This window comes from Amblyomma maculatum, chromosome 2, assembly GCF_055883805.1.
Source record: "Amblyomma maculatum isolate TAMU_Amacu chromosome 2, ASM5588380v1, whole genome shotgun sequence".
Taxonomy (NCBI): domain Eukaryota; kingdom Metazoa; phylum Arthropoda; class Arachnida; order Ixodida; family Ixodidae; genus Amblyomma; species Amblyomma maculatum.
Window position 1 is genome coordinate 212,876,020 of NC_139345.1, and position 22,213 is coordinate 212,898,232.

The window sequence follows — 22,213 nt, forward strand, 5'->3', positions numbered from 1 at the left end:
ATGCGTCGGCAGCGCCACAATCAGGTTGAGCTAGACGAAGAATCCCGCCAGTTGGCCGTAATCAACACCCACAAAGGGTTGTTTTGTTTCAATCGCTTGCCTTTTGGAATTGCTTCTGCACCGGCCATATTCCAGAGGCGTATCGAAACTGTTCTGCAAGGCTTGCCCGGGGTACAAGCATACCTCGATGACGTTCTGATTGCGGAAAACCACGATGGCGAAAGCAATCACCTCAGGGCGGTTCTTCAGCGCTTTCGTGAGCATCGCATCAAGCTGCGTGCTGACAAGTGTCGATTTCACGAGACGTCTGTCACTTATCTCGGTCACCGTATTGATGCGGACGGACTGCATCCGACTGAAAAAGCTGTTGATGCCATCAAATCAGCCCCCTCCCCCCAAAATGTGAGCGAGCTGCGCTCGTTTCTGGGCATGGTAACGTTCTAGAACAAGTTTTTGCCTGACATGGCTACGTTGCTAGCCCCCCTGTACCGGTTGCTCGAAAAGGGTGTTAAGTGGGTCTGGAGTTCTAAGGAAGAAGATGCATTTTCCTTAGCGAAGGAGGCGCTGTCCACGGGCCCGGTGCTCACGCACTTCGACCCGAAACAAGAGCTATTTTTAGAATGCGATGCATCACCCTATGGTGTTGGGGCCACGCTTTCCCATCGCATAGATGGCGAACATCGTCCGATCGGATTTCGCTCGCGCTCGTTAAACGCCGCTGAAAGGAATTATTCTGACATTGAGCGGGAGGCCCTGGCTTTAGTTTTCGGTGTGCAGCGTTTTCGAGACTATCTACTCGGGCGGGAGTTCACGCTCATTACAGACCATAAGCCCTTGTTGGGTCTCCTAAAGCATGACAGGCAAACGTCCGTCATGGCAGCTGCTCGAATACAGAGATGGGCCATTCTGCTTGGCGCATACAAGTATAAGTTACAGGACAAGCCTGGTAAGCACATGCTCGTCGCGGATGCCTTACGCCGCCTACCGCTACCATCTCAGCAGCTTCCCGAGGATTCGGAGGACGAGGCAGAGTACGTGTTGACCTTGGACGCCTGGGACCAGCCTGCCGTGCCCCTAAAGGAGTTGCAAGTGCTCACGCAAGCAGACGCAGTGCTCTCGAAGGTCTGTAGGTGTGTCTTGGAGGGTTGGCCGAGGCACTTGGTTATGGAAGGGAGGGAGATGGCGGAATACTCGAAAAGGCGACACGAGCTGTCCGTTAGTCAGAACCTGCTATACTGGGGCCACCGTGTTGTGATTCCGGTAGCAGCCAGAGGAAGATTTTTGAAGTTATTACACGCAGCACACCAAGCGGCTTCTTCCATGAAGACCGTTGCGCGGTCTACTTTCTGGTGGCCCAGTCTCGACACAGATATTAAACGGGTGGCTGCTCGGTGTCAAACCTGCGTTCAAGCGCTTCCAATGCCGCCTACCCACGCACCTGTTAGCTGGCCAGAGACTCAGGAAAGATGGTCGCGGTTGCACATTGATTTTGCGGGTCCTATTCAAAACAAGATGATCCTGGTCATCGTAGACTCGCATAGCAAGTGGATCGAGGCCATACCCCTATCCAACGCCACTTCCTGCACCACAGTCAAGGCCCTCCGGACAATTTTCAGTCAGTTTGGTCTACCCCGCACAGTTGTCTCTGACAATGGGACGCCTTTTATCGGTTGGGAATTTGCCCAATTTATGGAGCGGAACGGCGTGACACACATTCGAACACCGCCGTATCACCCACAAAGCAATGGTTTGGCTCAACGCGCTGTACGAACCATTAAAGATGGACTTAAAAAGGTTCTCAGAAGGGGATATAACGAAGGCCCTGGCAAGAATATTGTGCAGCTATAGAAGCACGCCGCTACCCTCAGGGCGCTCGCCATCCGAAATGTTGCTCGGGTACAGATTGCGCGCGAGACTAGATATGTGCTTCCCGCCCAGTTGCAAGACAGTCGACCAGGCCCAGTCACGGGAAGACGCCGGCTGGAGCTTTGCCCCAGGAGATCCGGTATACATCCGCAACTATAGCAGCGGCGAGAAATAGCAACGCCGGCCGCTGGCGTTTGCAACAGAGACTCAGCTGTTTACAGTCCTTTAGCTGTTTCGCAAATTTTAGCAGGTCCAGAACTGCGCAAAGGTCTGCCGCATGCTTCCTTATTCGCTTCAGATGTATTTCGTTTAGGTTGTCATTGCAAAATTTCTTTCCGCGTCCTTAGCGGCGTGTCCCCGCAGTCACTGTCTTTTATAACCTCAAACTTCCACATTTTGCCCGATAATAGTAGCTCTAGCTTGTTGCTCTTCAAAAGCCCAACGTCCTTCTAGTGGCGTACCTTCGTTCGTTCCTTGTCGAGCGAATGGCTCGGCGTCGGTTATAGATCCCCTCTCGAGAGGCGATCTCGAAAGGCCCTTAATATATTTCAAGATACAATGTTCGGATTCCTGGTTCACCAGTCAGCACATGACATTCTGCTTCAACTCAGCCTCGAGGTACTCACACCTCTCGAGCACACTCACAGTGTGAAGGTGGTTGTAGTTTTATATTTGAAGGGTGCCTTCGATAACGGGAAACACAGCGTGATCCTCGCTCCCCTAAGCAAGAAACACTGCGGATAAAACACCTTTAATTGCATAAAACAAATCTAAATAGACCACAAAGGCTTTATCCTCATTCAGGTTAAGGAGCACGGTCCTTACACTATGGGTACGCGACGAACGCCACAAGGTGCAGTGTTCTCCCCATTACTCTTTCATTTGGCAACACTTCGTCTCCCTGCCCAACTGCCTAAGGTTGAAGGTGTACAGCATGGGCTGTATGCCGGCGAAATCATCCTTTGGGCAACAGAGGGCAACATTGGCCAACTGGAGGACCACCTGTAAACAGCGGCGGGCATAGTGGACCGCTATGCTACGCACTGCAGTCTCCAGTGCTCTCCTCAAAAATCAGAGTTTGTGGATCTCCTCCCCTTGCCGAGATGCAAGACCCGGGTACTTCTCCCTCTGGCTTGTGGACCCCTACACGAAGCCACAGAGGTTGGAGTCCTCGGTCTTTTTATTCGCGAAAATTGTCCTGCTGGCACAATCCTAGCCAAGCTTCTCAAAATTGGCGACCAAGTGGACCGCATGATCCGCTGCGTCTCCAAGAAGCGGGGGGGGGGGGCTCAGAAGAAAGGATGGGTTGAGACTCGCCCACGATTTTGTGACGAGTAGAATTCTTTATTCGACTTCATACCTGCACTTTCGCAAGCATGATGAAGACATCCTGGACGTTACTCTCCACAAGATGGCCAAGAGGGCGCTCGATCTCCCGATCTCTAATCCTTGCATTGCGGGTGGTGAATGCCTATCGGGAGCTATGCAAGGCGCGCCTCACTAATCAATACAGGCGTATTGGCCAGATCGTGTTCTGTCGTCGCCTTCTGAATCGGCTACATATACATTACGACCATTACATTGAGGAAAAGGTACGAGTGCCCGAGCTATGGAGAGGCGCCCTTCGTGTTTGACCCCTTCCTACCAAACAGGGCAGAGAAGACCACAATGGACGGTGTCAGGCGCGGATGACTGCCCTACACCGCCATCATGCTCCAAACGCACTGTTTTCTATGTGGGCGTTGCGGGCCTGCACCCTTTCACGGGAGGGTGGTACACGGCTGCAGTCGTTCCTGAGGAAAGACAAAACGGCCTCACTTTTACGGTACCTAGCTCAACCCACGTGGAGGAGGTAGCATTCGCACTGGCTGCCTCCTCCCACCCTCAATCTAAATTTATCTTATCTGACTCGCGAGGGGCCTACCGGAAGTATGAACTGGGCTGGATAATGCCCACAGCCCAACGCACACTTCAGAGAGCAGCTCGGGATCAGGATCCTATAATTCGATTTCTCATTTGTACTCCAAGCCACCAGGGCCTGCCAGGAACGAGGCCGCCAACTCGGCCGCCCGCGCACTCACTAACCGGACCCCCGACATAGGCCCTACCGATATGGATGAGGACACATATCACCTCTTAACGTTTCAAGACATCTCTGCTTAGGAATCGGGACTGCATCACAGTACCCAGCTCCTCTCAAGGGGCCAGAGAAAGCGGGCGAAAGTAGTTCTTAGACTATTTACTAAGACTTCACTGTGCCCGGAAGTACTCACACAATTCTACCCTTCCTTTTCTTGTCTCTGCCTTTTCTGTGGAGAGGTGGCTGACACCTTTGACATGGTCTGTGCATGCCAGCTAAATCCTTATTTTTCACCCATAACTATTTCCCCTGCCCAAGAGGAATGAGAGGCGTCGCTGATCAGCTGCCTGGACCTACCGGCTCAACAAGCACTCGACCAGTGAGGTCTAGTGGCACCCAAACCAATGGGGTCCTGTAGATAGGGTACTCCATCTAGTATTGTAAGGGAAGCGGGCCACTAGAGGCGGCTTCCCAAGGAAACTCTCTTTAAATATAACAACTGCCTTTCCCCAGAATCACCCGTCATAGCTTTCCTCACCTCAGTTATTTCCCCCGGCATCACCCTTCCACCAGTGGCTTGGAGTATTGGTGGCACAAGATCGCAAAAAGAAAACGAGCATTTTCCTTTGTCAAGTGAATGTTATTTTTCAATGCAACATGAGCTTCCTGGTTTATGTGCACGAACGCATTGGCACAGGTGCCAGGCTGCGTCAAATAGACCCGAAGATGTAGCTTGTGCAGAAAAAGCAATGAATTACGGCCGCGCAAGGAAACTACAGGTGGAAACCGGTGAAGAGCTAGATGTGTGACTATAGATGAGAAACGGTGAGGGGAGCGTGAAGGAGAACAGCGGAAATTGGTTGCTGCTTCGGCTACGGCTTCGCCTGCCGGTGATACCGAACCGATGGACTGTGAGTAAACATCGGCTTGCCTACCCCACGCTTAGTGGGCTCGGCGGTACCACAGAAATGGAGTGCCCTAACTGTCTTCACTTCGCTGCGCAGTTCACCCCACTTTCCTGGTACTGGCTGCTTTCTGTTCTCGGAGTGCTGTCCAGCTGCACACATCCACAGTCAACGCTTTGTCTGTGCTCCCGTCAGCGCATGCATTTGCGGGTGCGAAACACCACTTGCCAGATCATGCTCAGGGAGCCAAGTGCGAGCCATTGCCTGCAAGCGCGGATACTTGGTTTCCGCCGCAGTATCTACAAAGTCCCTGGCCTTCATCACCGCTATCTGAGACAATCGTTGCGCCCTCCCCTGGATTCGGCCATATAACGCCCGACCGAACCATCGCGGCGCTTAGTGGGCTCAGCGGCACCACAGGAATGAAGCGCCCTAACTATCTTCACTTCGTTACGCAGATAATGAACTGTCACAGCCTCTACGCTAAGCGCTCTAGTGATCACTGTCTCTTTGTGCTGCCGGGCCCACGGCGATCTTTATCAATATTCTATCGGTGTTCCTACATGCTGCTGAAACTACTTCTGCTGGCCCGAGATGTAGAAATTAAACCTCGTCTTGACCCTGCTGATAACTCAACTGAAATATTCGCCGCGCTTACAGCTTTACAATGCGGGCAGACAACTATACTTGAGCAACAAGGCTCTGTCAAGTCAGTCCGTGAGAAAGCTTTCGCGTACCTAACCACTAGGCTTTCGAAGAGTGAGTGTGACTTCCAGTCTATTTCCAAAGTGGTACCGTATTGCTCAGCTCATGTATCTTCTCTGGCTGCTTGCATTGACGACCTCGAAAACATGTCCCGTCGAAGCAGTTTAGAGTTCTGTGGGCTTAAAGATGCAGAAAACGAAACTTGGAGTGAATCCCAAAATCTGGTAACAGATCTTTGTCTAGAGCGGCTCAGCGTAACCCTTGAAAATGAGGCTATTGAGCGAGCGCATCGTATAGGCACATTCAGAGACGGAAAACAGCGCCCGATCATAGTCAAATTCTTGCATTTCAAAGACAAAGAACGCATTTTATTTTCAGTCTACAAGCTAAAATCCACCGATTACGCAGTTAGTGAAGATTTATCTACTAACACCCGTCTCGCCTGTAAACGCCTTATTGAATTTGCCAAAGGTAACCGCATGTCTTACAAGCTGCCTCACAATAGGTTAATTTCTAATGGTAAAAGCTACATCTTTAACCACGCAGCCGGGAAAGTTCTTGAACGTACGTCATAGCAGCTACCAGTTCTCCCCAGCAAACCCAAAAATGATCTGTCCCTTCTTGACCCTAACATTCGCAGTATTGTACCCAAACGTGAATCCTTGTGTAATCTTATCAGTTCATCATCTAGTAACATCGTTTTGCTAACTCAATCATGGTTAAGTTCCTCTATATCTGATTCCTAAATCATGTCCGATTTTCCCGAGTTTTATATTCGGGAAGGACAGACTTGATGGCTGCCGTGGCGGGGGTGTTCTGATTGCTTCCAAACGCTCTCTAAATTGTTCCATTATCAACATAGTCATCTCGTTGGAAATGATTTGGGTGTGCTGTCATGCTTCGTCCCCCCGCGTACTCATATATATATGCTATCGACCACTTGATATGGACAGTTGCTTCATAACACTGTTTCACGATTCGCATGAATCGCTTATCTCTTATTACCCCAACACCCCTAGTTTGCTTCTCGGCGATTTCAATTTTCAGTCCATAGATTGGAGCGATATGGCCCAAACACTAACGAAAAGTGACGCATCTAGCAAATTCCTGAACACATGCCTAACTTTCGGCCTGACTCGAATTGTTTCTCATGCAACCCGCACTACTAATCATTCAGCTAGCATTCTCGACTTTGTTTTTGACTACTCACCCTGACGAAATCTGCGCTCTTTTATATATTACGAGCCTTAGTGACCACGTTGTAGTTCATACCACTTTCTCTGCCAACTTTCCCAAAATTACCCAATCCAAAAAAGTACTGACACTGTACGACAAAGGTGACTGCATTAGCATGAATCGTGACCTCCTTGCATTCTATAACGACTTCGCTTCTGCCTATCCCTCACGTTCTACTGAGTCGAACTGGTCTCTCTTTAGATCAGAAATGTTGCGCTTGATAAGACTTTACCTCCCTAACATCAGTATAACAGAACGAACACGCTCGCCTTGGTTTAATACAATACTAAAACGTTTAAATCGCCTTTTCTGTTCTGCCAAGTTATCTAATACTAAATGTACATGCAACAAATTCCATACCATTGCTAAGCAGTACTTCGATCGCACCGCCGAAACTAAACGCCAGTTCTTTTCCAATACTCTCCCTGAAATGTTACGAGCCAACCCAAATCGCTTCTGGAAAACAAATAACCCTGATACAAATACTATTTCGCTATGTCACAGCGGTGGCTCATCAGTAGGCATATCTGACGTGTCGCATGTATTAAACTACACATTCTGTTCAGTTTTTACTAACGAAGAGACTCATGATGTTCGCAACCTTCCACCATTTCCACATCCACCAATGAACAGCATCACACTCAACTCGTATGATATTGTTAATATTATTGACTCCCTAAAATGTTCATCTTTCTGTGGTACCTTGAAATCATTTAGAAATTTTTGAAAAATATTAAACGTGTTTCCAGTCTTAATCTTTCACTCAGCAGTCTTTTGATACTGGTTCCGTTCCACTTGACTGGTGAATTTGGAAGGTCATTCCAGTCTTCAAGAAAGGTGATCGATCATCTACAGGTAATTATCGACCCATTTCGTTAACTAGTGTATGCTCTAAAATCACGGAACACATCATATACTCTATTGTCGCTACATTTCTAACTTCAGTCAACGTCTTCCATCCAAACCAGCATGGATTTCGGAAAGGTCACTCATGTGAAACCCAACTAGCTTTGTTCCTGCGCGATATTCATTCCAATCTTGACCACAATAATCCAACTGATGCATCGTTCTTGGACTTTGAAAAAGCATTCGATAAAGTACCCCATTCCTGCCTCGTATTCAAATACTGTCCGTTTTAAATCTTCACCCGCTTGTCTTCAACTGAATCCGAAGCTTTTCAACAGACAGCGTGCAATTTGGTTTCGCTAACGGCTTCTCATCGACTTACTCGCATGTTCTTTCAGTTGTACCTCAAGGCACAACCTGGGCCCATTACTTTTCTTAATATATATTAACGACTTGACTTGCACAGTAATTTCTATCATACGCCTTTTCGTGGATGACTGTGTACTCTACCGCCCTATAACTAACACCGACGACACTTCGGTCCTTCAAACTGACCTCAATAGCATACAGAAATGGTGCTCAACGTGGCTAATGTCTTTAAATACTACAAAGACAGTGCTACTTTCTTTTCATCGCCGCCGAAATTATTCTCCGCCGGCTTATAAAATCAGCGATTCGGCCGTTACTTCCACTAACTCTTTTAAATACCTTGGTATTAACCTCACTAGCGATTTATCATGGACGTACAACGTCAACCATATAATAAATTCATCTAATCGAACAATTAATACCTTCGTCGTATATCTGTGCATGGCTCCTTCTTCCTTAAAACTATTAACTTACAAACAACTTGTGCGACCTAAACTTGAATACGCTGACGCAATCTTTGATCCTCATCAAACTAACCTTATCACAGTTCTTGAACCTTTCAAACTACTGAAGATATTCTAGCATATCGGCATTAAAGCTTCAAATTCAAATTCCTTCAATCGCTTCCCGTCGCCACATTTCACGCCTCTGCACTTATCACAAGATTTTTTCTAGTTCACCTCTTGACGGCAAGCTCATCCAACATCCCATATAGGCCCTTCTAACAGCGTCATCCCGCGTCGTGCCCGCACTACTGCATCCAAAGTCTCTTTTCGTGTACACAGCTCGCGATTTGAATGACCTTCCCATCAGCCTTGCGCTAATCTCCGACCCTGCTCATTTAAAGACTGCTATCGAAGAAGTCTCATCACCTTTGTAAACACCTTGACTGCCGTTCAAGTGCCCACGTAACGCCCCACCTGGGGGCCCTTGAGGTTCTATTAAATAAACAAACAAGTTCGTCTGCGACAAACATGTTCCATAGAGGCTTTGAAAACCCTCCGTTTAGCCACATGTGCATCGTGTGCGTAGACTGAGCGGGCGGTGCCCAAGTGATGGCCACCGCCAATTCAGTCCTCGCATTGGCCAATGATAGCGAAGACGAATCTTTGGCCGAACAATAAAACTTTATTACCAGCAAACGAACTGTGTGCTATAGCCATGCTGAACAGAGCTTGCGCCCGTGTAACTAGGTTTAACAGCTCCCCTGTGTTTTATAGTAGCAGCTCTCTGCAGGTCTATTTACACCACCAGGAGTGTACAAAGAGAGCAAGTGACCCGGCAAGACGTTTATTGCTAGATGAAAGATGCATGCGCCGAAATGTTCGTCAAGAAGCTGTAATTTCAAATAGTTATCATCAGTACGGAATTTTCGCTGCTCAGTGAACACTGTCGCTTCCTCCTGTGCTACACGGTAGCTACTTTAGCAGCGGAATATTATACAATACATCATTACTTTCCAGAAACAAGTGGATGGTCTCTTGGGCTAAAAGCTACACAAATGCTTGACGAGGCCCAAGATACCTTTTACGAGACAGCAGCATGATGAAAGCAGTGGAAAGCTTACTGTCAACATTAAAGAGAAGAATGTGACAGATTATAACAATAGCTATTTCAAATAATGTAGTCATGCAATGAACTAAAGGAAACCCTTTCAAGGACAATGTAAATCATATCAAATGCAAGAAAACCAAAACAGATTGATGATAACTTCACAAAAAAGAGAATGCATTCCCTCAGCATATCCGTGTTTGTTGAGTGTTGTTGCTTTCTGCTTCTGCTTTATAAGATTTTGCTGTATTCAGCGGAAAGCCGATTTGGTTAAACACGTTATTCCGCAAAACTTGGTGTATGCAGCTTATTTCTGCACATGACCGTTCCCCTGTCCACCATTCGCTAACAAAAGCCCTCAAGGGCTCGCGAAAACATATCTAATACCGTTCAAACTTTTCCGCCGAAGCGAATATCCAGCATGATATTCCTGGTACAAGCCGCTTTTCGCGCGAAATCTTGAAAATTATGCTTCACTTTTCCTTTGGTTAAAAAGGCAAAGCGGGCGCTTTTTTAATCGACCATACAGTGTCTCATGGGTAATAAATTAAGTGCATATCGGATGTATATTATCTAAGGCGGATGTCGGAATGCTACGGCGTGCAGTAGCTCGAGCAGCGGCGCCCCCACGTCGGCGCCCTGTGCGTCGCAGTAGCCGTCCAAGTCGTCCAGTTCGACATCGTACGCCGCCATACAGAGGCCAGGAAATTCGCCCAGCACTCGAGAGATCTGCGAACAAGCACCGCCCAAATGAGTGGAAAATACGTTGTTGAGCACTAATGTAGCCAAATTACATATTCGAGCGATACACTTTCATCATCATCAGCCTGACTATGCCCACTGCAGGGCGAAGGCCTCTCCCATATTTCTCCACTTAACCCGGTTCTGTGCTAGCTGCATCCACTTGGCCCCTGCGAACTTCTTATACTCATCAGCCCATCTAATTTTCGGCCGCCCCCTGCTACGCTTTCCTTCCCTTGGAATTCAGTTTGTTACCCTCAGCGACCATCGGTTATCCTCTCTTCGCACTACATGTCCTGCCCATGCCCATTTCTTCTTCTTAATTTCCACTAGAATGTCAGTAACTTGAGTTATTACTCTGACCCACTCTGCACGCTTCCTATCTCTTAATGTTACCCCTACCATTTTTCGTTCCATAGCCCCCTTGGTTGTCCTCAACTTAAGCAGAACTCTCTTGGTTAGCCTCCACGTTTCAGCCCCATAGGTGAGTACAGGTAAGATGCAACTGTTGTATAATTTCCTCTTGAGCGATACCGGTAAGCTGCTAGTCATAATCTGCGAGTGCTTGCCAAATGCGCTCCATCCCAATTTTATTCTTCTTGTTATTTCCATTTCATGGTCCGGGTCTGCGGTTACTACTTGTCCTAAGTAGCCATATTCGCCTACTACTTTCAGTGCTTCGCTACCTAACGTAAACTGCTGTTCCTTCCCGAGGCTGTTAAACATTACCTTAGTCTTCTGCATATTGATTTTTGAGCCTACCTCTCTAATTTTCTTGTCTAGGTCATCAATCATTATTTGCAGTTCATCCCCTGAGTTACTTAGCAAGGCAATGTCATCAGCAAATAGCAGATTACTTAGGTATTCTCCATCTACCCTTATCCCTAACTGCTCCCATTCCAAGTCTCTGAATACTTCCTCTAAGCAAGCTGTGAATAGTACTGGGGAGATCGTTTTTCCTTGCCTAACACCTGTATTTATGGGAATTTTGTTACTTTCGTTATGCAGAACTATGGTTGCTGTGCAGCCACTATATATATCTTCCAGCACTTTCACGTACGGCTCGTCTACCCCCTGATTTAGCAATGCCTGCATCACCGCCGAGGTTTCTACTGAGTGAAATGCTTTTTCGTAATCAATGAATGCTATGTATAAGGGCTGGTTATATTCCGAGCATTTTTCTAACACCTGATTGATGGTATGGATATGATCGATAGTAGAGTACCGTTTCCGAAAACCTGCTTGATCTTTTACTTGATTGCAGTCTAAGGTCGTCCTGATTCTATTAGCAATTACCTTATACGTAACAGACAGTAAGCTGATTGGTCTAATTTTTAAGGTCCTTAGAGTCCCCTTTCTTATGAATGAGGACAATGTTTGCATTCTTCCATGGTTCCGGCACCGTCGATGACACCAGGCACTGCGTATATAGGGTGGCCAGCTTTTCTAGCACGATACCCCCCCCCCCCCCCCCCCGTCCTTTAATAAATCTGTAGTTATCTGATCCTCTCCAGCAGATTTCCCCCTTTTCATAGTTTCTAATGCTTTATTGACCTGGTCCTTCCTCACTCGTGGAATGTCTGACCGTTTTTCCCTATCGTCAATCTCATTACGGTCCTGACTACTTTGGCTGCTGTAGAGATCTGTATAGAACTCCTCGGCTACTTTGACTATCTTGTCCATATTTGTGATGACGCTGCCCGCCTTGTTCTTTATCGCATACATCTGGTTTTTGCCTATGCCCAATTTCTTCTTTACCGATTTAAGGCTTCCCTCGTTCATTACAGCATGCTCAAATGTCTCCATGTTATACTTCCTTATATCGGTTACCTGGCGCTTATTGATTAGCTTTGATATTTCGGCCAATTCTATCTGGTCTGTTGGATTGGAAGCTTTCATGCTATGGCGTTTTTTAATCAAATCTTTCGTCTCCTTAGACAGCTTACCAGTATCCTCTCTAACTATCCTACCGCCTACTTCTACCGCGCACTCAGTAATGATATCTCTGAAATTATTGTTCATTGCTTCTAGGGTAATGTCGCCTTCCTCGGTTAGAGCTGAATATCTATTCTGTAGCGAGATCCTGAACTTTTCTGCCCTCCCCCTCACCTGTAATTCGTTGATGGGTTTCTTTCTTACTAATCTGTTGCGTTCCTTCCTCAGATTTAGGCTAATTCGGGACCTCACCATCCTGTGGTCACTGCATTGCACTTTCCCAATTACCTCTACATCTTGCAAAATGGCGGGGGTTAAACACAGTATGAAGTCAATTTCATTTTTAGCCTCCCTTTAGGACTTTTTCATGTCCAGTTCCGGTTCTTCCGTTTGCTGAAGAAGGTATTCATGATTCTTAAGTTATTGCGCTCTGCAAACTCAACTAGTAACTCCCCTCTGCGATTCTTAGAGCCAATGCCACAGTAACCCACTGCCTGGTCTCCCGCTTGCTTTTTCCCTACCTTGGCATTGAAGTTACCCATTAGTACAGTATTCTGTGCCTTTACCTTTCGCGTTGCCGATTCTACATCTTCTTAGAAGCTTTCAACTGCCTGGTCATCATAACTACATATGGATGCATAGGCCTGTACAACCTTCAGTTTATAGCGCTTATTAAGTCTAATTACGATGCCTGCCACCCTCTCATTAATACTATAGAATTCATCTATATTACCCGCTATATACTTATTGACAAGGAAACCTACTCCTAGTTCTCGCCTCTCCGGTAAACCTCAATAACACAGTACGTGCCCATACTTGAGTACAGTATGTGCGTCATTCGTCCTCCTACCCTCACTAAGCCCTATGATTCCCATTTCATACCCTCTAGTTCCTCTAACAGCACTGCTAAACTAGCTTCACTAGCTAGTAGCTAGGGTTCTAGCGTTAAACGCTGCTAGGGTCAGGTTCTAATGGCGGCCTGTCCAGCGGAGCCAGAAGTTTTAGCACTCCCTGCTGCGTCACATGTCTGACCGCCGCTGTGGTCAGTTGTTCCGCACACTTTCAATGTTTCCTAAATGGATGAAACTAACCTATTTACAAAGAACTATTCAAGTTGACATTTCTGCGTGTTTGAATGTGACATTTTGATTAGTGGCGGAAAGCTAAAAACCAGTGGCTGCCGGTGTCAGAATTCTGCAAGCATGGGGACACTCAATTCATGTTGAAATTAAAATGCAGTAATATTAGAAGGAGTGCCGCTGCTGCAGCTTTTCTCATTGAAGGCTGGCGAGCTCTTGACAAACGGCAGCTTTGAATTATGGCTCACCTACACCCTGACGCTGCCCTGCTTGACTGCTGGGGTTTCGATAGTCAAAATTGTTTTTCGTGATCTATGAAAGCAGTTATACGGGTTGGGTACATTCCGAGTGCGTTAAAGGGCTCGCGGTGTAAAAAATTGCATAAATGTTGAGCGTTTCTGGCAGGTAACACGGCCGATCACTAACTGATCGTCGACGTCACGAGAACACATGACATGGCTGCCAACTCGGGCTTCTACTTTCAGATGGGTTGGTTGAAAATTGAACCTTCCAGGATCGCGATGAGTGAGACTCTAAGGAGCATTATCAGGAAAAAACGAGCGGAAATGCCTCTCAACGCCAGGGTCCTGCTCCCAAACGAGTCCATGCTCAATTACGTCGAATAAATGAAGTGCCTGTTTCTCCGCGCTGATTACGACATAACAGAAGATAAGAAAGTAAATTTCTTGATGCAAGGTGTAAAAGAGAGTCTGGTCTTGAGAGGAACGCACCCAGAACAATGGCCGAATTTGAAACAGAAGCGTGCTTCATCGAACGCGCCCTCAACGATCGAACTCGGCAGTACGATCCCCTTGAACGCCGCTCCCTGGCCCGCCAAGCCTACGAACGACCTTCGAGCCCCAGGAAATGCGACGCCTGGAAGACGTCCACCAACAACTTCCCGCTGGGCTTGCATTGCGGTGAGGCCGGCTACGTTTTACGGCACTGTCCGTAGAGATACCTCAGCCTACGTGGCTTCGCCATCGACGCCCCACGACCCCGTTCTGGCGAAAGACCTTTTATTTTTTATCTTTTAATAATCCTCTCAGAATTTGACAAAAAAATGTAAAGAAGAAGAGAGGAAGCCCGGACCAGCAAAGCTTTACCAGGCTTAATGCAATTTAAGATAAAAGAAACGAAGCTAAACGCCCAAAATAAAAGAAGAAACGTAATTACAGGAAACAAACATGGATGTAATATATATATATATATATATATATATATATATATATATATATATATATATATATATATATATATATATATATATATATGCGCCCAAATGTCTAAGTGACACCGCTGCTACGCACGACGACAACACGACCAGGCTCCAAGATGACACCGCCGCCAAGCGAAGTGAGGGTGTGCCCCGACCGCGACCTCATCTCACGATGAAGTAGATATCGAACCCTAAAGCCAACATGCAACACGAGGACACGAACAAGTGGACTCTTTGTTGATGGTCGTATGGTTACCGCCTTAGTGGACACCGGAGCCGACTATTCATCAGCAGAGCGTTCTCCGCCAAGCTTAATAAAGTGACGACTACTTGGAATGGCCCACTAATCGGCATCGCTGGTGGTAACCTTATTACGCCGTCCGGGCGATGCACCGCAAGAGTACTTATCCTACGAGCTTCGTGGTCCTACAGAATTACTTGCGAGACCTTATCCTAGGTATGGATTTTCTCAGTGAACATCAGGTGATAATCAACATTCGCTCCAAGCTCATCAACCTCTCGACGGACAAGGCCTTACCTACTGAAACGACATCGACGCATCACATCGCACTAAACATCCTCGACGGACGCTTGACCGTGCCGCCCCGATCAAGCGTCGTTAAAAGAAATACCCAATTGCTCTCGGAACGAGGGAGTCGCATCGCGAGAGGTATCCCCCACATTCGAGATGTATATGCTCAAGTATTCGTAATGAGCTTCACCGAACGGCATGCCATAGCGAGGACACGACGATCTTTTGCTCGACGAGCTAGCAGACATCCGAGACGTCTTTGACCTCCCCGACGAACCTGCGGAAGACTGACCTGACTAAGGCGAGCATGCCACTTTTGTAATCAACTAACCCTATTCCGAACTAGACAAAACCAGATACGCACCCTTCTTGAAAACTACAGCGAGTGTTTTTCATCAGCATTGAAGGTGCGTCAAACTCGACTGGCCAAGCACCATAATATAACTGACTAGCACACTCGAGCTCTTGGTCAAATCCTCTGCCGTGTATTCCCATGAGAATGCCAGGCCATTCAGGATCAAGTTGAAGAAATTCTTCGTGGTAACGTCATCCAGGCATCGAAGAATTCCTGTGTGGCACCAGTCGTTCTAGTGAAAAAGAACGATGGCACACTTCGCTTCTGCGTCGATTACAGCCGCTTGAACAGCATAACGAATGAGGATGTTTACCCTCTCCCCGCGAAATAAAACAAAGCAAAGTAACACTGCCTCTCTGTTGTTTAAGCAATATTTTCATCCAGATTGATGGGAGTGAGCTCACCGCTGTTTATGCTCTATTAGCTGTTTTCTATTCGTGCCGCCTTTTTAAGAGACTTTGATGTTATAAATTCTATTTGGTTTTGTGTCAACATATTTATGATCTACATTGGGAAGTCATTGGTAGAAGAGGTGCCTGAAATGCAATGCACAATAATGCTTGTGCAAAGAATATTCATGCCTGCAAATTACCATCGCAATAACTATCTTGAATGCACCTATTCTAGCTTGGGATCCATATGCTGCTACATACATGCTTTGTAATGAATCTCCGAAATAATATCAAACAATACTGTAGTACTGCTTTATGCGTATTGACCTTGTTCTGGTCTATCCGCTAAACCCCAACCCATAGTATGTGTCCGTCGTTAAGTATACTATACGCTTCATTCGTCTTTCTTACCTCACGATTTCATTTGACATCGTATACCATATCTGCTTTTTCTACAACAGCACGGTTAGACTAGCCTCATTAGCTGGGGTTCTAGTGTTAACGTTGCGAAGGTCCGTTTCCAATGGTGGCTTGTCGGGCGCCAGAGATGTTTAGCACCCTCCTCTGCTTTTAAAGTCTGACCCCCACCATGGTCAACTGCTCCGTATCAGCTGGGGACTTGGGACGGGGGATTGATTTCCCTCTTCCTCGCTCTTCGTGTTTACCTGTTTATCCCTTTTTCAATATTTTCAACTCGTTTCAACTCGTTCCCTGCCCGTCCCTTTCTTGTTTGAATTGATCTTCCACGGAGTTCAACAGATAGAGTCGGTACATGTTTGTAACGGAGGACGGCTTTAAAGGCCTCTTTTCCTTGAGTTCGTGCGTTGATACGCACACCTAAACGGCCGAAACGTTGGAGCTTCTTATCCGCCTTCGTCTACGTCAATCGGGCGCTCTTCACTGTAGCTTTACGCGATCGTTTTGGAAGCCTATATGTTCGATATCTTTCGTGGCAGCCGTCGATTGCGCCTGTTGAGCTTCGGCTGCTCACGTCCGGTAAAAGGCAGAGAAAATGCTCACCTTCTCAGCGACCGTGTTCCTGTCGTCGAACGTGTAGAACACGTAGTCGGTCTTCACGAACCGGGACAGGCACTCGTCGTTCGTCTGCGCCTTGGTCTCGCGCAGGAGGGCGCACACCTGAGCCGCGCCACATTGGCAGATGAAGCTCCTTTCATCTCACTAGTCTTGGATAATCTGAAGACAACCACGCACAGCGCATAGAGCGCTCGTCGTCGCCGCTCTTTGGCAGCTAATTAACATACATGACAGGAAGCTAACGCCTATCGGCGAAGCCCTGAACTACCAAAGTCCTGCTGCCTCCCAAAGTAGACTTCTTTAGTACCGCAGCAGACGATACACCCTTAAAACCTTAAACGCAAATCATTGATGCAGGAAGAGCCGGAGAAGTTTGCACGTCATTCACGCTTTATCATGGACCTGATGAGCTGCGATCACTTCGACCTGCTTACATGGAAGAAATGATAAGACAAAAAAACGGAGCACCCAATAGATAACCTGCTATCTTTTGTGTACTGAACTCGAATGAAAAAAAAAGTACGCTCTGTTTTATGAACGTTCTAATAGACGATATTTTCAATTCAACCCGCATAACTGCCGACTAGCATAACATTTGAATAAAGCGGCATTGCGGAATAAAGCCTACCTCTGATTTCTCTTTTATACGAGCAGCATGACTGATCTTGTCACCGGTGTGGCAGAAGGGCCTCTATAGTGCATCTAAAGACTGAGGGTGGCAGTCAGCAGTTCCTTACGGGCTCGGCCCCGTCCTACAATCGATGGGAAGGCGCATACAACAATAGAGCACGGTGTATGACTATATTGGCGCCAGACACAGCGAAATCATGCGTAGATAATCTCAGAACTTTGGAGTCTCATTACTGCTGCTTCATGCCGTCTGCGATGCGGAGCGGAGCGGCAGACGACTCGAAATGGTGTGATCTTTTTATTTTTTTTTTGTGGCATTTCAAGCTGTGTTTACCCGCTTTTTTTGTGCTGCACTGATATGCGTGAACGTTGTGTTGTTGGCATAAATGTGATGATATAATGTGCGGGCCCAGCTATGCGCTTCTTGACCATGATGTGTTGAGTACTGTTGCGGCACACTCGCGAATTTCAGCCGGATCCAGACGCCGTCTGGATGCGGCCATGAAGAGGTGGTTTGCACATCACTGCAATATGTGCTACTGGACTTGCGTTGATGAAATGTCGCTTCTTAAAAGCTGCGTCAAAATATGCTCGTCGGGAACAGCGGCGCGGGGATATTTGCAGAGCAGATACACCAGGCAGTCATGTTTCTCGCACTTAAAAGCATACCAGCCGCCGCACCGAACCATCTCGCAACAGCACAACCACGGCATTTCCGCGCTTTGACGAGCCCGTTGCCGGCGTCATCAGGGCCAATATCTGATGGCGCTAGTAGGCATCATCACGTAAACAGTTTTTACACTGCGCGCATGGGCGAATAATAATAACACTTGAAACAAGACGACGGCAAGAACTGGTAATCTGGTCGTTATTTCTTGGCGTTATCATTAACACTTTGTTTAAAAGATGTAGACGACGCCATGGCTGGAAATTTAAAGCTGGGCGATGTGGTGTGAAAGTGTATTGCAATGTTACAGCGCCATTTTTAAAAACGAAAGCTTTTACTACTCCCCTCCCTAGCTTCTTCGCCGTATGCGCTTGTTTGACCCTGAACCGATGAGAACCCACGTGACAGCTCTTGAAAATAAAACAAGCGCTGGCCTGAGCTAGTGTGCTCGCGCATGGGCTCGAGCAGATGCTTCCATAAGGGGCGGGAATGGCTGCTCTTGGCCCTACGGGGCTGAGAATGGTAGGTCCTCGCCATTTACGGTGGAGGCTAGCCTATTACCGGTGGTTGTACCTGCTGTAGGCCGTCATTGCATCCGCCACATCTGCGGTGGCGGACGACGGCTGTTGTGACGCGCGTCTTCTCTCCTTTTTATTTCTTTCTTCTCTATATTCTCTTCTGAAACAGGGACAATGCTGCACTGACAACTGACTAATTGTGCACCAACATCCTCTTCCTTCTCCACTTTTAAGCACACACACCACTTCTTCTTTGACGGTCCTCCCATTGATCTAAAAAGTATTTCTCTTTCTTTGATAGGAGGAAAGAAGGCATGCTGAGGCAATCATCGCTAGCTAAAGATATCTCCCAGGCTTCCAAAATTTCTCTCGTTAATCTGTCCTTGTTCTTCCTCAAAACTGCTACTTTATTAAATTCTGCTGGAGACAATTCTTTTACACATAAAGTGCAGTCTTTGCAGTGTGACGCAAGGTTAATCCCGGACTTATCCAAAATCGTAGAGGCATGTTCTCTTATCCTATCATTTATACATCTTCCGGTCTGGCTCATGTTTGGGACTAGCCTTGCGTTACACTGCAATGACTGCACTTTATGTGAAAAAGAATGGTCTCCAACAGAACTTAATAAAGTAGCAGTTTTGAGCGAGAACAAGGACAGATTAGCGAGAAAGATTTTGGAAGCCTGGAAGATGTCTTTAGCTGGTGGTGATTGCGTCAGCATGCCTTCTGTTCTCCTACTGAAGAAAGAGAAAGACATTTTAGATCAATGGGAGGACCGTCAAAGAAGAGTGGTTTCATGATAGAAAAACAGCGCAAAAGACGTGCACGGAGGAGAAGAACGGACAGGACGAGCACGTGCACGTCTTTTGCGCTGTTTTTCTATCATGTCACCATACCAACTCGCCCAGATGTCTCTTCTTTTAAAGAGTGGTTTGTGTGCTTAGGAGTGGAGAAGGAAGAGAATGTTGGTGTTCCTCTTCTGTCAGCACGAGGCAGCGGTGGTGGCTCAGTTACAGAGCCAATAGCAGGTTCGTGCGTTTTCTTTTCCTACTTCCATCATTCGCAACAACACAGGTATATTGAAATAAGCCTATTTTACGAAACGTTTAATTTTTAAGCAAGTAAGAGCTTCTTACCGTCCAAATCACTTAATTCCCAAACACAGCGTCCCCTGTTCTAACAGCGATGCAGACCACACAGCTGGAAAGTTTAGTGGTAGGCTGTCTCGTCTGACAAAGAACCGTTTAGTAACTTTATGTCGCCAAGATAACTCCTCGTTGCATAATCGGTAACGAATCTGACACGGGTATAGTGATGTGCAGCTCCAACTCGAGCATTTTCTATTCTCTTCAGCTGCAACGGCAGATTAGTACCTTGATCCGCTGTGTTGAATATTTTCAGCCGAAAGCCTTTCATGGCTCATACTGTCGTCGACAAAAGCTGCCCGCGCGAGCGGCGCACCTGATTGGTCGACAGAGAAGTGACGCCACCAGCCACCAGAAGTCTTACGCCCAGTGACCATTGAATCGTTACTTAAAAATAAATAAATAAACCTTGTATTCCACCGGGAATTCGACAACCTTTCTCCCTTGGATCCCTAGCGCAGCGTTTTACCACTGAGTTAGCTTTGGCTTCAGGTGATGACATCATTTGACAGCTACAGTGCAACCGAACTAACTAGCACCGACAGTATGAGCACTTAAGGCTTTCGCCCTAATACATATGTTACTATTAAAGTACGTAATCGCTGAGGATAGAGAGAAGCTATCTCGACTGAAGTTAGCTGAAAGGGACAGGTATAAGCTGACCTGCATTGATAACCACGCTACAATCATAATGAGAATGGTCAGTTTTAAAAGCTAAAAAAAATGCAGCAATCGTCGGCCGCACGCAAAGTACCTGCATAGCAAATACCATGGATTCCAGAGCATATATATTACTTTAATAGGTGCATCCTTTTTAATAAGAACGTCCCTGGTTTCAATGCATTTGCCTGCACATGAACCCCTTTACATCCAATATTGTCATCGATAAATGCGTCTTTCTGCTCCCATGAAAGGATCAAAGCAGCAGGAAAATCAATGTATGCTCAATGAGAGCCTCAACAGAGCCGGAAAAGCAATTTCTGCTTGGAAAAGCTATTGGATGCAGTCGTCAGTCTCGCCATGCAAAGTAGCGAGAATTGCTTTCCCTTGAGCTAGCAGTGTCTTTCGCTGAGATCACCATGCGATGGGGTTCACTAGCGGAAACGTGTGACAGCTGAAGGCAGCTCCCCTGAATTCTGAGCAGATCGAAGCTGCCCTGTCGAGCGATCTGAAGATTCAAGAAGCCAGAATTCGTACTCCTACTGTGGCAAATTTCAATTATGACCATGAAAATTGAAACTTATTGGGGCACAAACCAAGTCTGATACCGAAAACATGCCACTGGTTGAATTTATTGCTCTCAATGAAGCAGAGGCAGTGACCGGTATTGAATCACGGTGCTGACAACAATCACATCAACTGCACATAGTCTGTGCATGAAACTCTACTATAAGCGGAGAAGTCCAAAAAAAAAAAAATGTGTCACTCCCCTTACATGCGTTATTCGTTTTTGCATCAGCATGCAGTGTATCTGCCCAATATCGATTAATCGGTTCAGCGGTGCTTGTTGTTGACGCACCTCTTGCAGGCTGGCGTAGTCGTAGCCGGTGATCCAGACGAGGTTCTTGTATAGCGTGTCCACGAAATTCTTGATGGCACCCAGACTGAGCGTGAAACACCAATGGCGCGCCGTGCCCCCCAGTTTCTGCTGGAGGGACCACACGCGCCACAGCTGCTGGTGCTGCGGTGTAATCGGCGCCATCTACAGCCTGGTCACTGCAGCAGGACTTCTCGCACAGCGTCCCCCCGCAAAACGTTCGAATCTGGCCTAAATTTTGCCAGCTCTGCTTGCTTTCTTTTGGAATAAACACCCTTGGCGACTGTCTTGCTTTCGCATTACACGGCATCTTCGTTTTTTTCTGATTTTGACTACAATGTTGTCCGTGTTTGTTCCCTCACACACTCAGCTCTCTTCTGGTCTTTTACATTATAACGCGGTGTATTACACCCTTATTAAGCGCAACTAGCTCTACCGAAACCTTACTGCACAGGCTATAACGGTAACTACAATCAGGGTGCACTCCTACGCTGACAGGCGTGCGCCGTAGAGGAGAGCTCCACATAATTTCACTACCTAGTGTTATCGGCGCGGATTTAAACCGCAGAGTACGTGGGTGCTTTGCTTCCATCGAAAGTGGGATGTCGCCAACCGGATTATCATAAAATCTATACGGTACCATACGAACAGGATGCACTTGCTGGTTGGATGATGGTTAGGGAGTTTAACGTCCCAGAGTGACTCACGCTGTAAGGAGGGTACCGTACTGAAGGTCGGCGGGTAATTTTAACAGCCTAGAGTTCTTCGACGTGTCCTGACATCGCATCACAGTACACGGGCGTCTTGCATTTTGTCTCCATCGAAGCCGGGGTACCATGACCCGTTTGAACACGTGTATCTCCAGGCATG

General features: G+C 47.0%; 1 protein-coding gene across 1 annotated transcript in view; it reads right to left on the reverse strand.

Moving 5' to 3' along the window:
* Positions 1-9,602: 9,602 nt before the first annotated feature.
* Positions 9,603-22,213, reverse strand: part of LOC146201245 (uncharacterized) — a 196,916-nt gene continuing 184,305 nt past the window's right edge. Inside the window, exons 7-9 of the mRNA XM_084593005.1 lie at positions 21,326-21,487; positions 16,832-16,948; positions 9,603-10,287 (exon numbers count right to left, since the gene is read on the reverse strand). Coding sequence (XP_084449131.1) covers positions 10,132-10,287; positions 16,832-16,948; positions 21,326-21,487 — 435 coding nt within the window. The 3' untranslated portion in view covers positions 9,603-10,131. The remainder of the gene's footprint in view (positions 10,288-16,831; positions 16,949-21,325; positions 21,488-22,213) is intronic.